The 20497-nt window shown below is 36.7% G+C and overlaps 1 protein-coding gene across 2 annotated transcripts; it reads right to left on the minus strand.

Annotated features, from left to right (window-relative positions):
* Nucleotides 1-400: 400 nt before the first annotated feature.
* On the minus strand, nucleotides 401-19393 carry LOC306880308 (estrogen receptor-like). 2 transcript variants are annotated; one of them, XM_079433764.1, is made up of 13 exons: nucleotides 19327-19393; nucleotides 18803-18908; nucleotides 18442-18683; nucleotides 17431-17596; nucleotides 16394-17062; nucleotides 12470-12909; nucleotides 10351-10574; nucleotides 8268-8384; nucleotides 5844-6182; nucleotides 3150-3288; nucleotides 1948-2081; nucleotides 1211-1394; nucleotides 401-1082 (listed from the first exon to the last, which is right to left on the minus strand). In XM_079433764.1, exons 1-13 carry the CDS (start codon nucleotides 19377-19379, stop codon nucleotides 860-862), a joined length of 3036 nt encoding a protein of 1011 aa, XP_079289890.1. In that variant the 5' UTR covers nucleotides 19380-19393; the 3' UTR covers nucleotides 401-859. The 2 variants fall into 2 exon arrangements, with proteins under 2 accessions (XP_079289890.1, XP_079289891.1); XM_079433765.1 differs by having other exon boundaries at nucleotides 926-1074.
* Nucleotides 19394-20497: the final 1104 nt, after the last annotated feature.

Here is a 20497-nt window from a genome sequence, read left to right on the forward strand (position 1 = left end):
ATATCACATTTGATTTGTTTCTTGTTTTTTCCAATTGTAACTTTTCTCCTGTTTTCAGTTTGTTTTATATTAAGCGCTGCTTGTAATTATACATACTTATTGTTATTGCTATAATGCATATAATAATAGTAACATGGAAAAATGTGTAACATGGATGCTGCAATTTGAAGTTCTTCGGTTCTTCTACATTTAAGGTAACACACCACTACAGTGACTTAACAATCCTTGGTAACTAAATCTTAAACTTGAATTACCAAGGATTATTACATTACTGTATTAAAAACAGGTGACATTCCACTGTCAAATCTGTGCAGTCAATCAGAAATGCTAGTTTTATGATGTACTTCACAAGCCACCTGCTCTTGATTGTTTTTTTCTTTTCCTTTTAATTTTTTTGTTTAGCTTTAAGGGTTAGTTCACCCAAAAATGAAAATTAGCCTGTGTTTTACCCTTAAAGGATCCTAGGTGTATAAGACTTTCTTCTTTCATACGAATACAATCGGAGTTATATTAAAAAACTGTCCTGTCCCCTCCAAGCCGAGACCCCCCCCCCCCCCCCCTTGTTCTTTGAAGACTTAACCTGTCCATTTCTACAGATAAGCTTTTACGTTTTTAAAGGGGTGAAATTTCTTCACATTTTTAAATTTCTTCACCTCGACAACAACACCGTTTTAAATTTCTACACATTTTTTCTTTATATTTTTAACGGGTTAATTGCTACAGGGGTCTTTCAGAATCTAAAGTGGACTTTGATAAGGTACAAGGAGAGACTTCAATTCCACCTTCAAAAACTATTAGACAGATTAGCACTGACAGCTTCACAGTCTTCACATTCTTCAGTTGTTGGATTGTACACAGCTCAGGGGTCATGACAGGCAGTGTTGGGCAGCATGGCTCCAGGACCTCTGGAGGGGCTGCTGGTTGTGGGTGTAGATGGGGGGTCTTTCTCACTCTGTGCCCACGCTCGCTGCACCTTTCCTGAAGAATGGAATCGCTGGGCGTCTAGCATCTCCAACAAAAGGTCATACAGCGGGACTCGATCCTTACATTTCATTCGGTATAAGTGCTCCATTCCTTTGTTGCTTTCAAAAAAAAGAAAGCAGATATAACGTGCATGACTAATACAATCAGTCTTTTTTTGTTTTGTTTTGTTTTGAATGGTGTTGTGTATGAAATGGTGTTTGTGTTAATCTTTTTTTTTGTTCTTTACCTCATGTGTCTGATGTGTGAGAGCAGCAGCAGGAGCTGGGCCTGACGGCGGGACTGCAGCTGCAGCAAGGCACCCGATTTACTGATGCAGTAAATGAGGGCATCAGTGATGTTGTCCAGCATGCACTGCACCATGAAGCTGTCCATCAAGGGCTCCACTGGACTGGTGCAGAATGAAAATGCACCTGACCAGACAGAAAAGATAAGCAATAACCATTAAAGCGTTAAACATCAACTGACACCTAAGACGTGTTTAGGGTTGTTACACCTAGGACATATTAAAGACACTTATAATGATATGAAAGATTTCTATTTAAAAAAAAAAATCATACAGACCCCAAGCTTTTGAACGGAAGTGTATGTTAAATTAGCAAGAGATTCCAAAATAAAGGATTCTGAAGTGGTTTATTTTGTGGTAATTACTGTCTAACTGTTCATTAAATGTTTTAATTACATACAACAAAAAGCTAAAAAAATAAAAAACCTTTTACAGTGTATCCTACTAGCTTATCATAGCGTTAACTGGCTTAGAAAAGCTCTGCTAAGTTTTTGATCACATATTGAATGTTGATGGGATTGTGTGGTGGATTGGATCCTACATGACTGACCAGTCAGAATCAAATATTCCAGGGAGCATTTAATAATATAATATATACCACTGGAAGCTCCAAAGTGTATTTTATTTCCAAAGTACTCAAATCACCAAGTTCATTCACTCTCTGTGACTTGCAGACTCACCAGAATTGAGAAATATGATGGTTTTGAGACATACAAATTCCTCCAGCTTGAGTTTGAGACTACGGAAGCGAGCCACAGTCGCCAAGAGCATGTCGAAAATCTCAGCCATCCCCTCGACACATTCTCCTTCACTCCTGTAAAGAGGTAGACCAGCACTTTATCCATGCTAGGAGATTGTTTGTGCCATTTACTATGATATGTGCCTTAAAATAGCCCCCCACCACTAGAGTGAAGCTATAAACATTGAATATGCTGTTTACTTAAAGACCGGACCTCTAATGGACTCTTTGTAGATCATCTGTCTTTCATCAGTTCTTATCCTACATTAACAGCCTCCTTCCTTTCTCTCACTCAGCCATATTATCTTTTCAGTCCCATCCAAATTTTTACTCACTGTTTCTCCTTCATCCTCCAGGATGCTTTATTAAACCGCCAAGCTCACGACTCTTTACTTTTTACGGATGCTGGTTTTGATTAGATTGGTACTGCCTTAGTCAGTGATGACGCTGTTCTTCAGAAACCCTTTAAAAAGCCTGTTCCCAACCGGGTCCTAATTACTATCTACTTGTGACATGGTCTTCTGAAGAGGAGCACTAAGAACTCTGGTAAATAGTTCACATCCTTTTTAACAATCTAGTTTTCGTTTCATAATCATTCAATCTCATTTTATGAGGCAAGGCCCTCTGCTGGGCCAGTTCCTGTCTGCAAGGGGACAAAACCACATGCAACTCAATGTTCTTTATGAAATTGAGGCAAAAAATAAGCACATGCAGAGGGAATGCATCAGGTCAGTATGACATCTCAAAAAGCCCACAATCACCCTCACAGCATCAGTATCAAGTAAGATTGCCTGAGACTAAAATAAAGTTGTGAGTTTCATTAGAGTTTAACAGGTGTCCCCGCAGGTTTCTGTCACGTCACAGCATGTTAGTGCTTTTCCATTATTCTTAACAGTCAAGCAAGGTTAAATGTAATCAAAACAATTTAATGTGTTTTCAAAGCGTGGTTGCACTTTTCCATGTCTGACTAGATGAATATAAGTCAGGTTAAAGGCGAGAGCGAGTCATTAAATTGGATTCAAGTTTTTTTGTTTGTTTATTATAGCCTCACTAAATGAGTTGTTCCAATATGGATGTATACAAAAAAAGTGGAAATACTTATTTTACAGTGGCCTACAAGAGGAGGTGCAGAACATCCAGTACCTATCGAGGATGAGATCCTGAGCAAAGATGAGTTTTCCAGGTGAATGAATAGACCTCCATATGAGGCCGATCATCAACACCTCCAGCCAAGAGCTCTCCAACAACTGAACCTGATCGTGCAGAGAGAGATCCTGGAAGCCTGGAGAGAACAGAGACATCATGCTTCATACACTACTGTTCACTAGTTTGGGGTCAGTCAAATTTAGTTTTTAGAAGAAATTATTTTATTTAGTCAGCAAGGATGCATTAAAGTGTTCAGAATTGACAGTAAAGGCATTTATAATGTTCATTTTAATTCAAAGATGATAAGAAATGTTCTTGAGCACTAAATCAGCATTTAGAATGATTTCTGAAAGATCGTGTGATACTGAAGACTGTAGTAATGGTTTTGCCAACACAGGAATAAATTACATTTTAAAATATTAAAATATAGTTAAGTTACTTTAAGTTATAATAATATTTCACAATATTACTGTTCTTCAATCAAATAAATGCAGCCTAGGTGATCATAAGAGACACTGAAAAACTTTTTTTTAGTCTAACAACCCCACATTTTTAAATAGTAGTGTATGTTGTGTAGCAATAACAATAAAAAGGTAAAATAGACTTTTACTTTTTCTGAATAAAATAATCTGCAAAATGATTCTGTGTTCTGGGCAGCTGTTACAGTACTTGGTTATTGCTGTTGTAATACGGATGGTTGCTAAGCAGTTACTTAATTGTCTCTATGATATTCTGGTCCTTAGATATGGTTTAGGACACTCGTTCAATGTGAATTTATGGGAATTTTTATTACTTTGGAAAGTAACAGCATACCTCTTCCCATCAAGCTACATGATTTGAGGTATCATTCAAGTCAGTAGCACAAGGATGGGTTGCAAATCACATTTAATACTAGTGCTATTAGTAAAATGATTCACCACATTACAGCATATTTCTTGCCTATAATTGACATGATCTTCCTTGGTGATGTATAAGAGGGTTAGAAGAGTGATGATTACCGCCGTCCGGTAAATAATTATGGAATCTGACATTTTTTCAGGGTTGTAACCCACATATAACAACATTTAAGTTTTATCCGCTGTATCTCATAAATTGTTTCCTTCTCTGAGGAGGGTTAATTAAGACACCTGAACCTCAGATACTGTATAATGGCTCCTTTAAAACTCGCAGCAGGTCTTTTAATGTGTGCAATCTCAGCTGGAGGCCAAATCAAGCTGAGGCGCAGCACAGATCACTGTAATAACACCCATCTTCTTTACTTTTGCGCCTGTGACCTTGTCATTTGAATCTCTGCCACCTGTGCTGTCAAACCTGCTGCCACGGTTACAAAAACTGGTCAGGCTGTTACCAGGGGTTTTATTCCTAGAAGTGCTTTCTTCTAAATTAAAACCCCCTTCCTTAATGTTGCACTCTCTCCCTGGGGTCGACGGTATTGCCGGCGATACCAGCTCAGTTTTTTTAAGATCAGTGCAAAAGACACTAAAAATACTCTGTTGATTTTGGTCACACAAATAAGTGTTATACATCAATAGAAACTGTTAAGTGTCTACTTTTATTTGTGTAAACTCACAATAACAACAAAACTTTTCGAACTGCTTTTAGAAATTGATCACTAAAATGAACTGTAACTCAGCAAATACTCAGCACACAGACATAGGAGTCATATCTATAGAAAGCTTGAAGTGTCTACTTTTAAATGAAGTCTTATCGAGAAAAAAAACATTCTGATGTATATATACAGATGCTCCTGATATTAACATGCTCAAAAATGTTTTGTTTTTTTGGTTGTTTGTATTTTATTGAATCAGATTCACCTGCACCACCGATGATAAATCCTTATGTCTCTTCAAACTGTTTTCCCATGAGAGCGCTGTACCAACATCAGAATCAGATGTTCAACTACACTGATATTCTAAGGTAAAACAAGCTCCTTGACTACTGATTGTTTTTTTCTTCTTGAATCCATGGAAAGAAGCAGAAACACTTAAATAACATGTAAATATCAGGTATGATTTACTTGTTTCACTTCTTGAACAGAATCTGTTGCAGGAACGACTCAAAGTCTGTTCACATCTCTGTGGTTAGATCAGTGTGCACAATAATGTGTCTTTGACCTTCATTGTTTATGTTTTGATTATACTGTGTTGTAAATAAAATACAAATAATAATCAAAAAAATCAATCTCCTCACATTCTCTCTTACCTGCCTCAAAGTCACAGTCACACTAATGGGCCATTAACACTCCCTCGCATATAGGCTTTCGATCACAAAACATGTCTTTAAAAATTTTTATCAATATATTGTTTTCTGTGAAGGAGTAAGCAAGATGATTTTCACATCATTTTGACATGAATATTCTAGCCTACAAGACTGATTACTCAAAAGTCTTATTCAGAAGTATTTAGTATGTGTTTTATGGCCTTATTTCAGCTACATATTTTTCCCCAAAACTTACTAACCATGCATAATCTTTTTTTTTTCTACAAAATGCAAACATATACATCAGTCTTTCTCACATATTATTGTAGCCTTTTGTGCTGAACACACAAAAAAATACATGTTGGCCAATTGTATAAGTAGCCGAAATAAGCACAAATGTCAGGGCATGTCAAAATGTCAAAAAGGGCCCCAAAATCACCTCAGACCCCAGAGGGTTAAAGCAATTTTAATTGATCTTTGAAAGGGTTTTACCTGGTACTTTCTTAGCCCAGGCGATCATGTGGACGAGTTCTTTGTCAGCCATGTTTGTGAGCAGGGACATCATGGTGATCTCGGTGTACGGGCGGCTGTGTTTCTGTCGTGAGCAGACGGCCGGCGGCTCTGCCCCCAGAAGCAACACCAACACCTGGTCAGGAGGCATGCATAAAGCGCTGACCACACCACCGTTGCTCTTCTTCCTCCTGTCCTGCGGAGGAGCTGTTCTCAGACCAGTGCGGCTTGCCTGTTCACTGTAGCTCTTGACACGATCTTCATTACCGCTCCTCCTCCTGTCACGCCTGATAGCACGGCCTCCGCGGTCCTTACGAATACCTGCAATAGAAAACATGCAGGTTATCAATTTTATTGTATCCTTTTTTCAAACTATTTGAGATGGTCCTCACTGCAGAACACAAGATCCAGGGGGTGTGGTTGGATAGATCCAACTCCTCCCACCTTACATTTACCTAAACCTACCCATCTCCACCCCCTAGATGTAGATCCAACCCCGCCCCCTGGATCTTTGTTCTGCAGTGAGGGGCTACTGAACTATTTGGCAACAGAGAAAAATGAAAGACTGTGCAGTACATGTGAACACCCTAGTAAAAAAAGTAATATATTTAAAATACATTTTATTTCATATTAAGTATAGTTAAAATCTATTGACATATTCACTGACAAACCGCTCGAGACTTACTGATGGAAAAATTATAATCACATTTTACATTTATTTTTCAACTAGTGCAGTATTTAAGTTAAAAATAGAGCAAAAGTATTTAAAATCCACACATAGCGACTGCCATAAAAGTCACAGAGTTTTGTACCATTCAATGAATAGTGATTTTTAAAATTTTCTAACTTTTTTTATTTTTGGTCTAAAATGACTGAACAACAAGGGCATTAAGTACAAAATTAGTTGTTCCAATTTAGCAGACTTAAAGTATACCAGTTTAGAATACTAAAAGGACAATTGCAGGGTACTTTTATTAAGTACATATCATATGTAAATGTATTTGTAGTATACTTAGCATGAAATGAATGTAATACATTTTTCACAAGGGCAGGCTTGACATGGCTTGATTTTGCACTATTCAGAATTAAAATGAGAACCTTTCAAATTTAATTTCAATTAAACTAACAGGATGCAGTATTGTATTTCAAATTCGAGTAGATTAAATTGGTAAGAAATTCAAAAACATTTGCATAGATGATGATTACATTAAAGTATTTGTTTTCAGTGTGAATTATTTCTCTAGTTCAAACGATGGGGCGTTTTTTTTTCTTCTTCCTTTTTTTCAGTATAAATGATCCCTTAACAATTAACATGGAAAAGCTACTTTAAAAAAAATTATTTAATATTTTACATATTATTAATTATAAATAGTAAAATATACACTGCCGCTATAAAGTTTGGGATCAGTAAGATTTTTTATGTTTTTCTTCTGCTCATCAAGGCTGTATCTATTTGATCAAAAATAAAGAAAAAAACAAAATATTATTGCAATTTAAAATAACAATTTTCTATTTATTTCTATGATGCAGCGCTGAATTTTCAGCATCATTACTCCAGTCTTCAGTGTCACATGATCCTTCAGAAATAATTCTAATATACTGATTTAAAATCAATGTTGGAAACCGTTGTGCTGCTTCATATTTTTATGGGACCTGTGATTTTTTATTTATTAATTTTTTTAGGATTCTCTGATTAATAAAAAGTTAAAAAGAACAATATATATATCAATTTGTGTTACAATATACAAGGTTATTCAAAACGTTGAGGTCAGTAAATTTTTTCTTTTTAAAAAAAAAAAAACAATATGAAGCAGCACAACTATTTCAACACTCACAATAAATCAGCATATTAGAATGATTTCTGAAGGATCATGTGACACTGAAGACTGGAGTAATGATGCTGACAATTCAGCGCTGTCACAGAAATAAATTCTATTTTAAATTCTATTAAAATAGGAAACCAATATTAGAAATTGCAATAAGATTTCACAATATTACTGTTTTTTCTGTATTTTTGATCGAATAAATACAGCCTTGATGAGCAGAAGAGACTCCCTTAAAAAACAGGAAAAATCTTACTGATCCCAAACTTTTGAGCGGCAGTGTACATATGATTTAATACATTAAATATAAATTAAATGTTTATTTAATTTCTATCTCTGTCACACATACATAATTAAAGAAATTAACATTAATCAAGATGGAAAAGGTTTAATAAATAAAATAGTATATAATAATTCTAAATGAAGTAATCATTCACTGTTGTGGCCAGTTCAACAGTTTCCTAACCCTAGACAGAAGTAGGGGAACTCTACTCTAGATGCTGCTTTAAATACGGGAGATCATGACAGATGCATATATGTGTATGTGAGACATAAAGAGAGGGGAATGAAATCTTTTATGTACCTCCTTTCATCATGCCTACTTCATAACACTTGCGTAGTCTGCATGCTTGGCAGCTCTTCCTGCGGTTTCTGTCAATAGTGCACTGGTTGGTTGCTGGACAAACATAGTCATTGTGACCTAGAGGCAGAAAAATGAAGTAGGGCATGTTTTTGATCATTGCTTTACCCTCGAATTCTTGCTTAAACAGTAAAGTACTTTTTTAAGATCAGCTTTCAGAGATGTTTTCCTTTTTTAACTTTGTATTAGCGACATGTAAATACTGTTCCGTCAGAAGCAACAAAGAGTGCTGTGCAGCGCATCAGCGGCCTTGGATCTGATTAAGCGCTGAGAGCAGGTACATGCTGTTCCAGCGCTCCAAATGACATTTTAAATTAGATGATCGTGTCTCAGCCGGAAATGTCACAGACCTACACAAAAACACATACACCCTGACATCCAAACCACTGTATAAAACCATGCACATAATGACATATTATACAACAGAAAATCCAAAACATGAAAATTTGGATGTGAACAAGATAATGGTTTGTAAGCACGTTTTAGATTAATAAGCTATTTTGGGTGGCCAGCACAGAAGACCTGGAAACTGTAGAGAGCAAATCACCACCGAGCCCTTTAGAAAGACTCCGGTTACTCCCTGAAACTATCGCTCAACAAAATCGCTTTAACAATCACAAATGCCTAAAACGGTATATATCAAATGGCAGCTCACTCAGGAAAAATGTATATCAGGATTCAGCAATAAAAAAAATTCTGATGGGCAAGTTATTTTAATGTGCGTTTTTATGTAGTTTATATTATATTAATTATATGTGTTGTTTATATAATGTATATTTTAGTTTTTTTACAAATCCTTTGTGAAACCCAAATCCAAAATGTATTTATTTGCTGTTCTCTCTGCCTTCCTGTCCTGATGGTCTGTCTCTCCTAAACATCTTGGCTATCACTCCCTTATACTTACTGTAATTCCCCTCACCCAGTGTGTCCTAAAACCCATTTGTCTGGTACACACTTACAGTCATTTTCCTCCAGTTTTCCTCACTAGAATGGCAGTTAAAATCAGCAGCAGTTATCTGCCCCAGGAAGGAGCTCATCAGGAGCTTGCATGTCAAGGTCAAGCTCAAACCAACTACCCGGCCTCTCATCTCACCAAACCCACCCAGATCTGCACCCCCTTCCAACGCAATACAGAACTGCAAATAAGGTGCGAGCAGAAACATCTGTGTGCTTCCATTGTACATATCAGGCAGCCTCTCATCAGATCTAGCACATGGTGGACTTTGATTTTCACCTTTTTAGGGAACATGCAAGGATGATTATCTGTGGCATACATTCACACATTTGAAATTGTATTTGAAAGCATAAGGGCTTGACTTGAAAATTACTATTAGAAAATCAAATTATTTTTCTTTTTGCCAGCACCCATATATTTTTGGACACATATGAAGACTGAGAAAACTATGTGTGCACTAAATGACCTCTTTCCCAAGAATTAATTCATTTGTTTTTGGTATTGCAGAGCAGACCTAATACGCTGATAATTATTATCAGATGCCTATTAAAAATTATGAAATGCACTGTAAAAAAAAAATGTTGAGCCAACTTAAAATTTTAAGGCGACCAGCTTCAGCAGATTTTTGAGTTCTCTCAACTTATTTTTGTAGGAGATTCTCAAATTTTTGTTGTATAAACTTAAAACAACAAGTTGAGAAAACTCAAAATCTGCTGAAGCTGGTTGCCTTAAAATTTTAAGTTGGCTCAACTTTTTATTTTAGATTTTTTTGCGCACGATACAGCGTTCTAAAAACGTGGCACTCAAGCGAAGCAATTCCCCGCTCAAAAAAAGTTTCTGTCTGTGCATTAAATTACTGTAGCTATTTTAGGGGACTCTTTCTTACATCGATACTCCAGTATGTGGCGACAGTGGCTTTCTTTTTTCTTGAATCAGCCATCAGTTATTTAATAATTATACTGAACTGATTAATTTGCAAACACTAATTCATTCAAAAGCAAAACTTTCAGCAGAGTCATAGTCACGCTGATATTCAGAACAGCAAGACTGTGCGTGTAACAGACTGGTTACCTTGAATGCTTCTCTTGAAGAAAGCTTTGCATCCCTCACAGGACCACACTCCATAATGATAGCCAGATGCATAGTCACTGCACACCGCACAGAAGCGCGTCTCCTTCTCTGAATCAAACCCTCCTGCGGCTCTTGATCCGGAGTACAACTCGTGTCTGTCAGTGGCACTGCACAGCTCCTCACACAAACCAACACCTGCCTGCTGAGAACACACAACACTGGACCTACAGACAGAAAAAGGTAAGATGTCAATATAGAGTGGATGATGATAGAAATCAGGATAACTCACCACAGCAGAGAAACTGAATGATGTGTTGTAATTCACGCTTCCTGCAGCAGTAGCCATTCATATTCTTATTGCAGATATTAAAATCGATTCTGCTTGATCTAAATACGTTAAAAATTAAACAATAAAATCTAAAAGCAGTTAGTTTAATAGTGGCAAGTGAATTTAGGCCTCACAACATGATTTATTAAATGTATTAGTGCTATTTAAGATGAACTTCAAATGAGCATATAAATGTTAAAATAAAGGAAATGCACAATTAAATATCCACCACTGGCAGATATGGAAAATAATAATAATAAAAACAAAAACTAATAGCGTCCGATAACTGTTATGGTACCATAAAAATGTGCATTCCTATAAATAAATAAACCTAAATTATAGCTCATGTATATAAAATATCTTTAGATGCAAATTTGTAATATCCATTGAGAATATGTACGTGACTCCAAACAGGGGACAAGTGTGACCATCCCCATTTCCTTCTGACCTCTTGTTCCAGTGTTTGTAAATATTTATTTTATCTTTAATTCTGATGTCCAACAGATTTATTGCATAACCTCAAAAATGAACTGCAGTGCTGTCCAATGTCATCAGATGACAACTGGGGTCCCCAACCTGCGTAAAGCAGTGGATGAATTAATATTCTCATCTGTCAGAAGGAAACAACAAATTTATACATTAGGTTTTATTAATAGTTTATTCAACACGTGCTGTGTTTTATTAATCCTGTGAACTGCGATCGTTACCAGATCTCCTGTTCAGTTCTTCTGAAAGTAAAAAAAATGCACTCCCTTTGTGTTCAGACAGTACCGCTGTTGTTTTCACTAATTGTACTTTTCTCAAGGTCTAGAGACTTTGAGTCTTTGAATTTGATCAGAGGCTCTGCAAATGTTAAAAGTCCTAACCTTCTTCTTTCCAAGAAGTCAAGAAATTCTAATAATTAACAGCACAAAACCTAGAACATAAAATAATAACAAATAAAATAAACCATAATTAGTCCGAGAGCACTCAACATGCCCTGCAGGGAAGAAAAGAAAATGTGTAAACCACTGTAATATGAAGTAATACATTTTTTCTTCGATTCAAAAAGAAAACAAATGCCATCAAGACCATCTAGAATTAAATGTTGGTCATACACAACCCACAAATCTATAGCCATAACCCATTAGGCACATTAAAAAGATGTTTGAGAAATACATGAAAAACATTTGTTTTACCATATATTTTACCTTTGAAATATTGTAAAACTAAAAAAACAGTTTAGTTTAAATGTTCAGGTGTTGGCTAATAATGGTACTCAATTTATTACATCAATTTATTATTATGGTTTGTATCCAAATTAAACCTGTTCACGAAATGTACAAGTGTACAATGTGCCAGAATTGTTTCACCAGGCTTTGTGTATTTAAGTGTTGTTTGTAAAAAATAACTTTGGTAAGCAGGTATCCAAGCAAGATTTGAGAGCTAAACCAAACATTATGCCTCGATGAATCAGAAATCTGGTGTAAATGACCTCCAGAACCACCTCATCTGATTAACTGGACACCTGGCAATGTTTTCATGTCTGTTTTATAATCTTAAACATCTTAAATAGTTTCTTTTCAGCTATTTTTGTTTAACCTGGATTTCACCATGCAATGGCAATAGAAACTTGATGTTCATTTTCAATGTCTATAAAACGTCATGAATCCAATATATCTCTTAAACTTGTGTATAATAAATTCACGAGCTTGTAAATTGTTCATTCAAAACTTTAGTTTGAATTTTTTCACCTACAAAAGCGTCCAAAACATGACCACTACCAGAGCTCGTATTTAAAGCTGAACTGACCTGTAGACGGTGCTAGAAGGGCTGTCCAGGTAGTAGGACACCTGGTGGGTCGAGTGGTGTCCTCCATGATGGTTCAGGTACGGGGACAACTGAGGGCTGGGGGGTGCAAACATGAACGGGCTGCTGGATCCAGTGCCTAAGGTCTGCAGATGTTCTTCAGCAGGGGGCGCGTGGGGGTCCGGGGGAGCCGGGTAGTATCCGACCGAGGCAGGCTCGGCAGGTGACGAGGTACCGTAGGTCTGTGTGGGATTTGGGAACTCATAAGCTCCATCAAGATAGTTGACAGAGGAACTGATCCCCCCCGCGCTGTGCTCCTCCTTAGGGTACATGGGTGAGAGTTTGTGGGCAGCAGGTGGTGAGGAAGGTCCCTCCAGGTCTTCTCTCTCTGGGCTCGCGCTGGTCCTGTGTCGCTGCCTGGCACCAGCAGCCTCTCCGCTGGTCTGCCCTCCAGACATCACCATGGAAACACACACGCAGCCAGCATAACTTAAGGTAATATCTGTTCATAAGCAACCACCAAAAGACCGTTTCTGTCTTTTTTTAAGCTCAGTCTTTTTTTTTCTTTTTTACCTCCCACTGTCTTTTTCAAACTCTCTCCCCCTTGTTCTGTTTGCTTCCGCCCCACTGTTCTGCCTACTCCTCCTAAAAAATAAAAAAAATACCTTCCTCTTTCCTCCAGTCCGCCTTGAGCTGAAAGGACAAAGTGTGATGTTTTTCTAAGATATGTGAGGCTGCTTTTCCTTCTCTTTCTTTCTTAAAATACCCTTTTTTATATTTTTCATCTCTTTCTTTTTTTCAGCCTCTAAAACTACTATTCTAACAAAAATGACTTATTGTAGCCTTAAATATTACACTTGAGGAAGGATAAAATACGAGAAATGGTACAAGATGTCAAGTCTGTTGTGAGGTAATTTTCTTTTGAACAGGAAAGAGAGGACAGGAAACTCAACTGAAACTACTAATAATAGAAAGAAATGCTTGACAATAAACCACTAGAGCAATAGACACATGGAATATTGTTTCTTGTGGAAACTAAAGACTAGAATCAGTTATTAACTCCTTTAGTTATGTAGTCCATACCAAAATTCAAACCAGTCCTCTGATTTATAAGTTTAGCCCCATCACAAGTAGCCTGCCCTGGATGCACCCCCTCGCTGATGTATCTCTGACTTCCTGTGTCCTTCTGTGAAAACTGTCTGTGGCTTTGACAAAGAAAAGAGGTGGTAAACAGATTAAAGACAGCCAGGTCGATACTGGCAGTCACTCTTCAGAGCAGGTCATGGCAACCAGGTAAACAAGAGATAGGAGGTCACCGTCTGATTCACTTGCCAAAACCTTTGGATCACAGGTGATGTGTTTTAAAACCACTTTACATGCTGTCCCCATCAGAAATTATACTTCAAAGAATGGATTACATTTGTTGAAAGATTTTTGCAAAAGGTTAAATAGGGAATGAAATATTGTTCAACTCACAAGGGACAAATAAGTCTGTTTGATCCTAATGATTTCTCTGTACTGGCAGCTATTTAAAGCTGAAATGGAAAGTGTGTAGGTGTCGGTGCTCTTCATTAAACGCTGCGTTGGAAGCCTGAGTAATTGAGTTTTGATTTCCCTTTTTAAAAACGGACATTATTAGAATTTTTTTTACTGACTTAATACTGTCTGTGTGCTAAAATATACATTAATACATAAATTATTTTAACTCAGAAAAGGTGCATAAATTGTTCAGTAATGTTACAAAGATTTCTGTTTTAAATAAAGTTTCTTCATTTAAACTTTCTATTCATCAGAACAGAAAGAACCCTGGGGAAAACGTATCAAGGTTTCTACAAAATTATTAAGCAGCACAACTGTCAGCATCACCAAATCAGCATATTAGAATGATTTCTGAAGGGTCATGTGACACTATATATATATATATATATATATATTATTTTTAATTGTAATAATATCTGACAATATTACACTCTTACTGTAGCCTGTTTTTGATCAAATAAATGCAGCCTTTATGGGAAGAGAGAATTCTTTAACATCTTAAAAATCTTACTGAATCTTACAAATGTAGGACAATCCCAAGTAGTGGATATATTCTTTTTAATAATAGTTTGTTGTTCTAATTACTGTCCTCAAACAAAATGGTTGCTAATGCATTAAATTAAAACATGCTGATTATTAGCTATATTCTTTTACAAAATATAGCTGATAATTAAACAAACTGTATTGATAACCTTTTATGTGATGCAGTGTGTATGATGTATGCAAAAAGCACGCGTCTCAATCTGCTGCCCGCAGGTTTCTGACAAAAACAAGGACCGCTGAAATCTTTACGTCTACTTTTGAGTTTAGCTCTTGCTGTAAGAGAACTAGAACAGTTCAAAGACCAAATCCATGGCCTTGATTTTCAGGAAAAACAGCATGTACACAGTCCTCCGCTGACCCCTAAAAACAAAAAGATAGCGTTCACGTGATTACATAACATCAATTCTTTGGGGTTTTTTTCTTTTTTGACTCGTTTCTTTGCTCTGTAGAATGGAGGCAAGGCTCCTTGGAAGACCCAGGAAGCATCCACACACACACACACACACACACACACACACACACAAAAACATACTGTGCAAGTAATCAAACTGCGCTTCAAAGGATAGGTGAACAAGCAGCATGAGCCCGTACCAGGAACACTTCTGCCAGCATATGACGACTCGGGAAGAAAAAGAACATGAGAAAATACTCATTTATAAAAATAAATTAATTGAATCTCTAAAACTAATTGTTAAATTCAGTTAAATAAGAGAAATAGTTCTTTCCCCTAAACTTTATTCAGTGGCATTTTCACAATTTTCAAAACAGTTATCATTTTAATAAGTGAGTACATACACACTGTATCCTGACTAGCATCTGTTTCCAGCATGCTCATAAATAAGCTAAAATAAATCATCATGGTGCAATTTTCATCTCAACAGACACTGGAAAACCTGGTAAACTTGCTTTGAAAGTGCTAGTCAATCCAAACTGTAAACGACAATAACTCTCTGAGATATGTATGACCAATATTTTTTTATCAACAAGAAAGCAAATGTATTTCCTTATGATGACATTAGTAAATCATTGTGAATGTGCTTTTTTTAAAATAAAATAATAATTGACAGCAATTCAAATGCCTTTACATTCAATTTCCTCATAACTTCCATGTTGCCATTACCCTACTAGAATTGTTTTTATTAAAAAAGTTCTTTAATTGGTTATTTTCAATTATGGACTCCATGCAAAGCCCATAAATTAGTACATTTGAAAAAAATAAAATCTATATACTGCACATTTTTAGCCGAAATGCACTGAAATATACCTTTCTCACTATTCTGAAGGTGTTTTGGTCAATTGCATTTAACTAGAAGTTAAAATTCAGGTTCAGTAGCTTTTTTTTTTTTTTTTTACTGTGTATCATACCAAACAACATGTATGGATTCTTTTTTTTTTTTTTTGCCATGTTTACATCTGTATTTTTAAGTAACTACTTCTACACAATACAGATCAGCAGTGCGAACAGAAAATCTTATAATGTGATCAAAAGATTGTCAACAAGGACATTATTTAGGTTAAGATTAATTTCAGTGTTTGATATGCAGAATCGGTTGGATTCATTATGTGATTTGCTTCCAACCAAAACAACTGTTATACAAGCAAAGATAAAACAACAACATTTGTTTGGCATACTGGTAACTAAACCAGCATCTTTACTGTGCATTTTATTCCTTCATCTCTTGCTTCGCAGCAATTTGCTCATTAGTGAGGACTCTCTTTTCTTTAAAAATGACCCTACTGTTCTCTGCGTGAACTGGAAAACTGAACCACAGCATATTTGCAATTAGTCATCCAGTCTGGATCCTGAGAGCTGAGCTTCTCGGCCTGGCCTGGCTGTAAGCCTACCTGAACATCAGCCTTCAGTGTCCTGAGGCTGCAGAGAGGGGCAGGCTGGAACCCCCTCAGCGCTTGATCAAATGGAACCGTGTGCTCCCATTTCCTATCTCCAGTAAGCTTCCGGTAGTTAAGGTCTCCTTTGAAGAGAATCAGATCAGAGACCTGGAGAGTGCTGTAGAGATCAGCTGCATCCACCGCCATGTCACAGAACTCATGGGGCAAGGTCCAAAAAGAGTGGTCATGGTAGGACCATGTACCCTCCTTCAAGAAATGCTTCCATTGGACACCACTGGCTGACATCCACTTGTGATTGGCTGCCATGGTCTGCATGATGGTCCACTCAAAGTCTTGTTTGGTGACGTCTGAGACAAACCACGGAATGGACTTGCCGTGAAATCGGATTTGCTTGGCTAGTCCGGCAGAAACAAGAAAGTCAGCAAGGACTAGATCGGTAACGAGCTCAAAACCAGCATTGTCTAAAATAATGTCCACTCTGGCATGCTTTATCCCAGAGGATCTGGCTCCTTGAGCAGCAACCAGCGTTGACCAAACCATGCTGGAGTCATCCACAAGGATGAAGCGCTGGAGATCAGGAAGAGAATCGATGGAACTGGACTTTTGAGAGTTGTCCTGACCGGCAGAGATGGACAGATCACACTTGTTTCCCCATAGAGAGACCTTCAAAATACACAGTAAACCAGATTATGTGACATTACACTATCACCAACAGTGTAATATCAGTAAAGCACACAAGCGCAATAGCACATGCTGAAAACAGTAGCCACCCCTAGGCATGTTACTTGGCACCACAAACTGTATGTCATTTGGGCAAAAAGATTCTCTGTTCTAAATTAAAGATGTGACTCTTTAAGCTTATGGTTATGGCTCACTGAACTCAATTAAAATCTTCCATCTCCATGCAAACAAGATGATTTTCCTAGTGTTTGATGTTGTGTTCTGATGTCATATAAACAATGTCCCAATAACAATTGTTTTTAAAAGCAGGGATCATTATACGCCGCAGCTAAGATCACGGAGACACTAACCTGGAGTAACTTGAGAAAGCTGTCTCGCAGCTGAACCTCAGTCATGTTCTCCATGTTGGTGATGAGCTCCTGAAGGTATGTACAGAGGGATTTAATGGCTTGTTGAGATTCGAAGAAGCTTTGCGTTTTTCCCTCCTTAAACACGTCAAACTTATCCATCGGTGGACTTTGGAAACAAAATGAAACAAGTCAGTTAAATAATTCACAATACACCAATGCAACATGGAGAGTCCAATTAATCTTAATTATTAAATTATTATTGTTATTAATTACAAAAATACTTAAAGCACATTTAATATAGCACTTTAATTGACCATCAGTGCCTTTAATTTACAACGGCTCTAAATATGATGTAAACTACTTCATCAATTGCAACACTACAGCATTCCTAAGGCAAGTCATACTTTTAAATTCATATAGACTTGTACATATTTCATTGGTCTTCCTGTTATAAATCCTCTTATAAAAAATAACCTTTTCTTATTGCTGCTTTTACCCATGAATTTAACTTGTTTTAAATACCTAATTAATGCTGTTTTAATTGTAAATGTAATTGCCATGGGTCCATGGGAAGAGACATCTCAATAGTAACCACATCTCTCTTCATAATAAAATAATTTACAGCTGTATTATATCATTCTAATTATATAACAAACATTAAATTTACATTATTAGATTTGACAATACTTTGTGTGTACTAGACTTACATAGAAAGTTGTGATTTAATTTGTTTTTAGTATTATTTAAATTAGGAAAAAAAACGTTTTACTATTAAATTTATGTAACTTTAAGATGCTACAACTTTTAAGTAAAACTGATTTCTCAATATACTAAGATGACTTTTAATAACTGAGTATATCATTAATTATATAGAAAAAAAAGTTTACTTTTTACTATTAAATGATAAAGTTAACTTTAAAATACTTTGATTATAATTAAATTGTGAAAATAACCACAGTAATAATTTCACTGAATTTTTGATAGGTCATAATGTAAGCTGATTTGCCTTACTTCATATACAGAGCCTCTTGGATCTTCCGGTACATGTAACACTCCACATAGAGCCATGGTGACTTGAAGCAGCTGACAGGCCTCCCGTCTTCCATCAGGTCCTGCTGTCTTCGCATGTATTCATTCCAGGCCTCTGAGTCCTCAGCATTATCAGTCAGAGACAGCACAGGTTTGTCTGTCTGCAGTTCATTCCTCAGCTTGGACAGGAAGGAGATGGCCGTCTTCTCTGCCTGGATCCCCTCCTGAGAAAACACAGTATATAGAAGTTAAATCTGGGAAAACAAGTACAGACAGGCCTGTTTTATTTTATGAATAACATGAAAATATGACACTGCTAAATGTAAAAAAGCAAAGATCATACCTCTCCATATTCTTTGAAGAAGTTGTCTTTATTGCGGTGTAACGTGTCTATCACTTTTGTGAGTATGGTTGGGAGTCTGTCTCTCACAGTAAGATAGGCAAAGGACCTAGAAATGGGGAATATTAAAAATTTTAGATGTAAATTGTGTGATTCAGAAAAATAGGTTTCACTAGCACTAGTAACTTGAGGGAATAAATCAATAAATAAAGTACGTCAGTGTCATTACATCCACATCCAGCGAAAGCTAGTTTGTCAGATATACAGACTGCATTTCTAGACAGGCATTATTTGCGAGTTTCGACAGTGCATGACTTGAAACTGCCAATGTTGCCCATAAATGCAGTTGAGGTAGGCAGATGTCTGGCTTGTTTTGAAACACAGCCATTGACAAGATTGTAAGACCTGCATATTTGACTAAATGCAGCATACATTCGTTATAACTGAACAACATGTAAACAGACGACACATTTCATATAAACGACGTCAACGGTGAAGCATCAAAATCTATGATCATAAAGACATACCCCTCAAATTTAGCAGAGAGTGACAGCGGTGCTAACGTTCCCTCTGCCTCCATCTTTGCAAACAGGAAGGACTACAAGGGATTTTCAACAAACTTTATTTGAAAACGATCGGTGACCAATTCACAATGTAATGTGAAGGTATAAAATCATTTAATACACTCTGTGTAATTTGCTCGCATATCGTGGAGGGACACACGACACACACATTATTAGCATGTTATTTGTTGTAGTCTTATGAGGAATCATTGGCCAATTTCAGCTGTAGATATCGCTTTATCGTCGACACTACTGTCCTCTAGTGACCATGCGAAGAAACGCCGGTCTATGAGCCATGTTGTCCATACAAACACACAGTATGACAATATTCAGATAATGTTTGTTCAAATTAACCTGGCATTCAAAGCTGCATTTTATATTTAATTTAACATCAATTCAATTTAAATAAGCCAGCACTGGTGAAAAGAAAACATCTTAACCAGATGGTTTGTAGCTGGTCCCAGTCTGATCTGTTGGCTGATTTTAAAGGATTTTTGGGCACTTTCAGCCAATCAAACTGGGTGACCAGCCGGCCACACAGCTAAACAATAGCTTATCCAGAAAAGACCAGAGCGAATCAGCTTAGTATTTATATTTTTAACTGAGCTTTTCATGGACCTCCATATTAAGGATCTAAGGGGCTGTTATTTACTGTCATTGGCTTAAAAAAGAGAAGTCAGGTTTGTTTTATATATCTAATCTGTATGTATTGAAAATGTTGTCTGCTTGATATGGATATTATACTAATTTCTAAACAGTAACATTTTATTTTTCTGCAGCAATTCTAACTAATCCATATTTAATGTGATTTTCGGAAATTGGTAACAGAAAGCATAGTCCCAGACGCCTTTATCTCCCACCAGACCACATGGCCCTAACACACAGCTTACTCTCTGTGTGGAAACACCACCCCCAACTTCCCTTTCCTTGTTCTTTTTTTGCAAACCCACAACTCAAAGCTGGCATCCTCATTTTGCATTCTTAAACTTCCAGGCTATTGTAGACTAGTCTTAATATACGTTTTTGTCATTTTCTTACAATTCTTGTATTTGTTCATGTTATTTCCCCGTGTTATTGATTTCCTGATGTCTCTAGCAGGCCTGGTCAAGCCAGCTCACATCCTGTGAAAGCTTAG

Source organism: Barbus barbus (assembly GCF_936440315.1).
Source record: "Barbus barbus genome assembly, chromosome: 14".
Lineage (NCBI taxonomy): Eukaryota > Metazoa > Chordata > Actinopteri > Cypriniformes > Cyprinidae > Barbus > Barbus barbus.

Coding starts and splice junctions, on each gene's coding strand:
- LOC306880308 (XM_079433764.1), bottom strand. CDS start 19,379: ATGGAGGCAGAGGGAACGTTAGCACCGCTGTCACTCTCTGCTAAATTT. Junction 3,289..5,843: donor CTGGGCTAAGAAAGTACCAG/GTAAAACCCTTT, acceptor TGTTCTCTCCAG/GCTTCCAGGATCTCTCTCTG. Junction 1,083..1,210: donor TCACACATCAGACACATGAG/GTAAAGAACAAA, acceptor TTTTTTTGAAAG/CAACAAAGGAATGGAGCACT.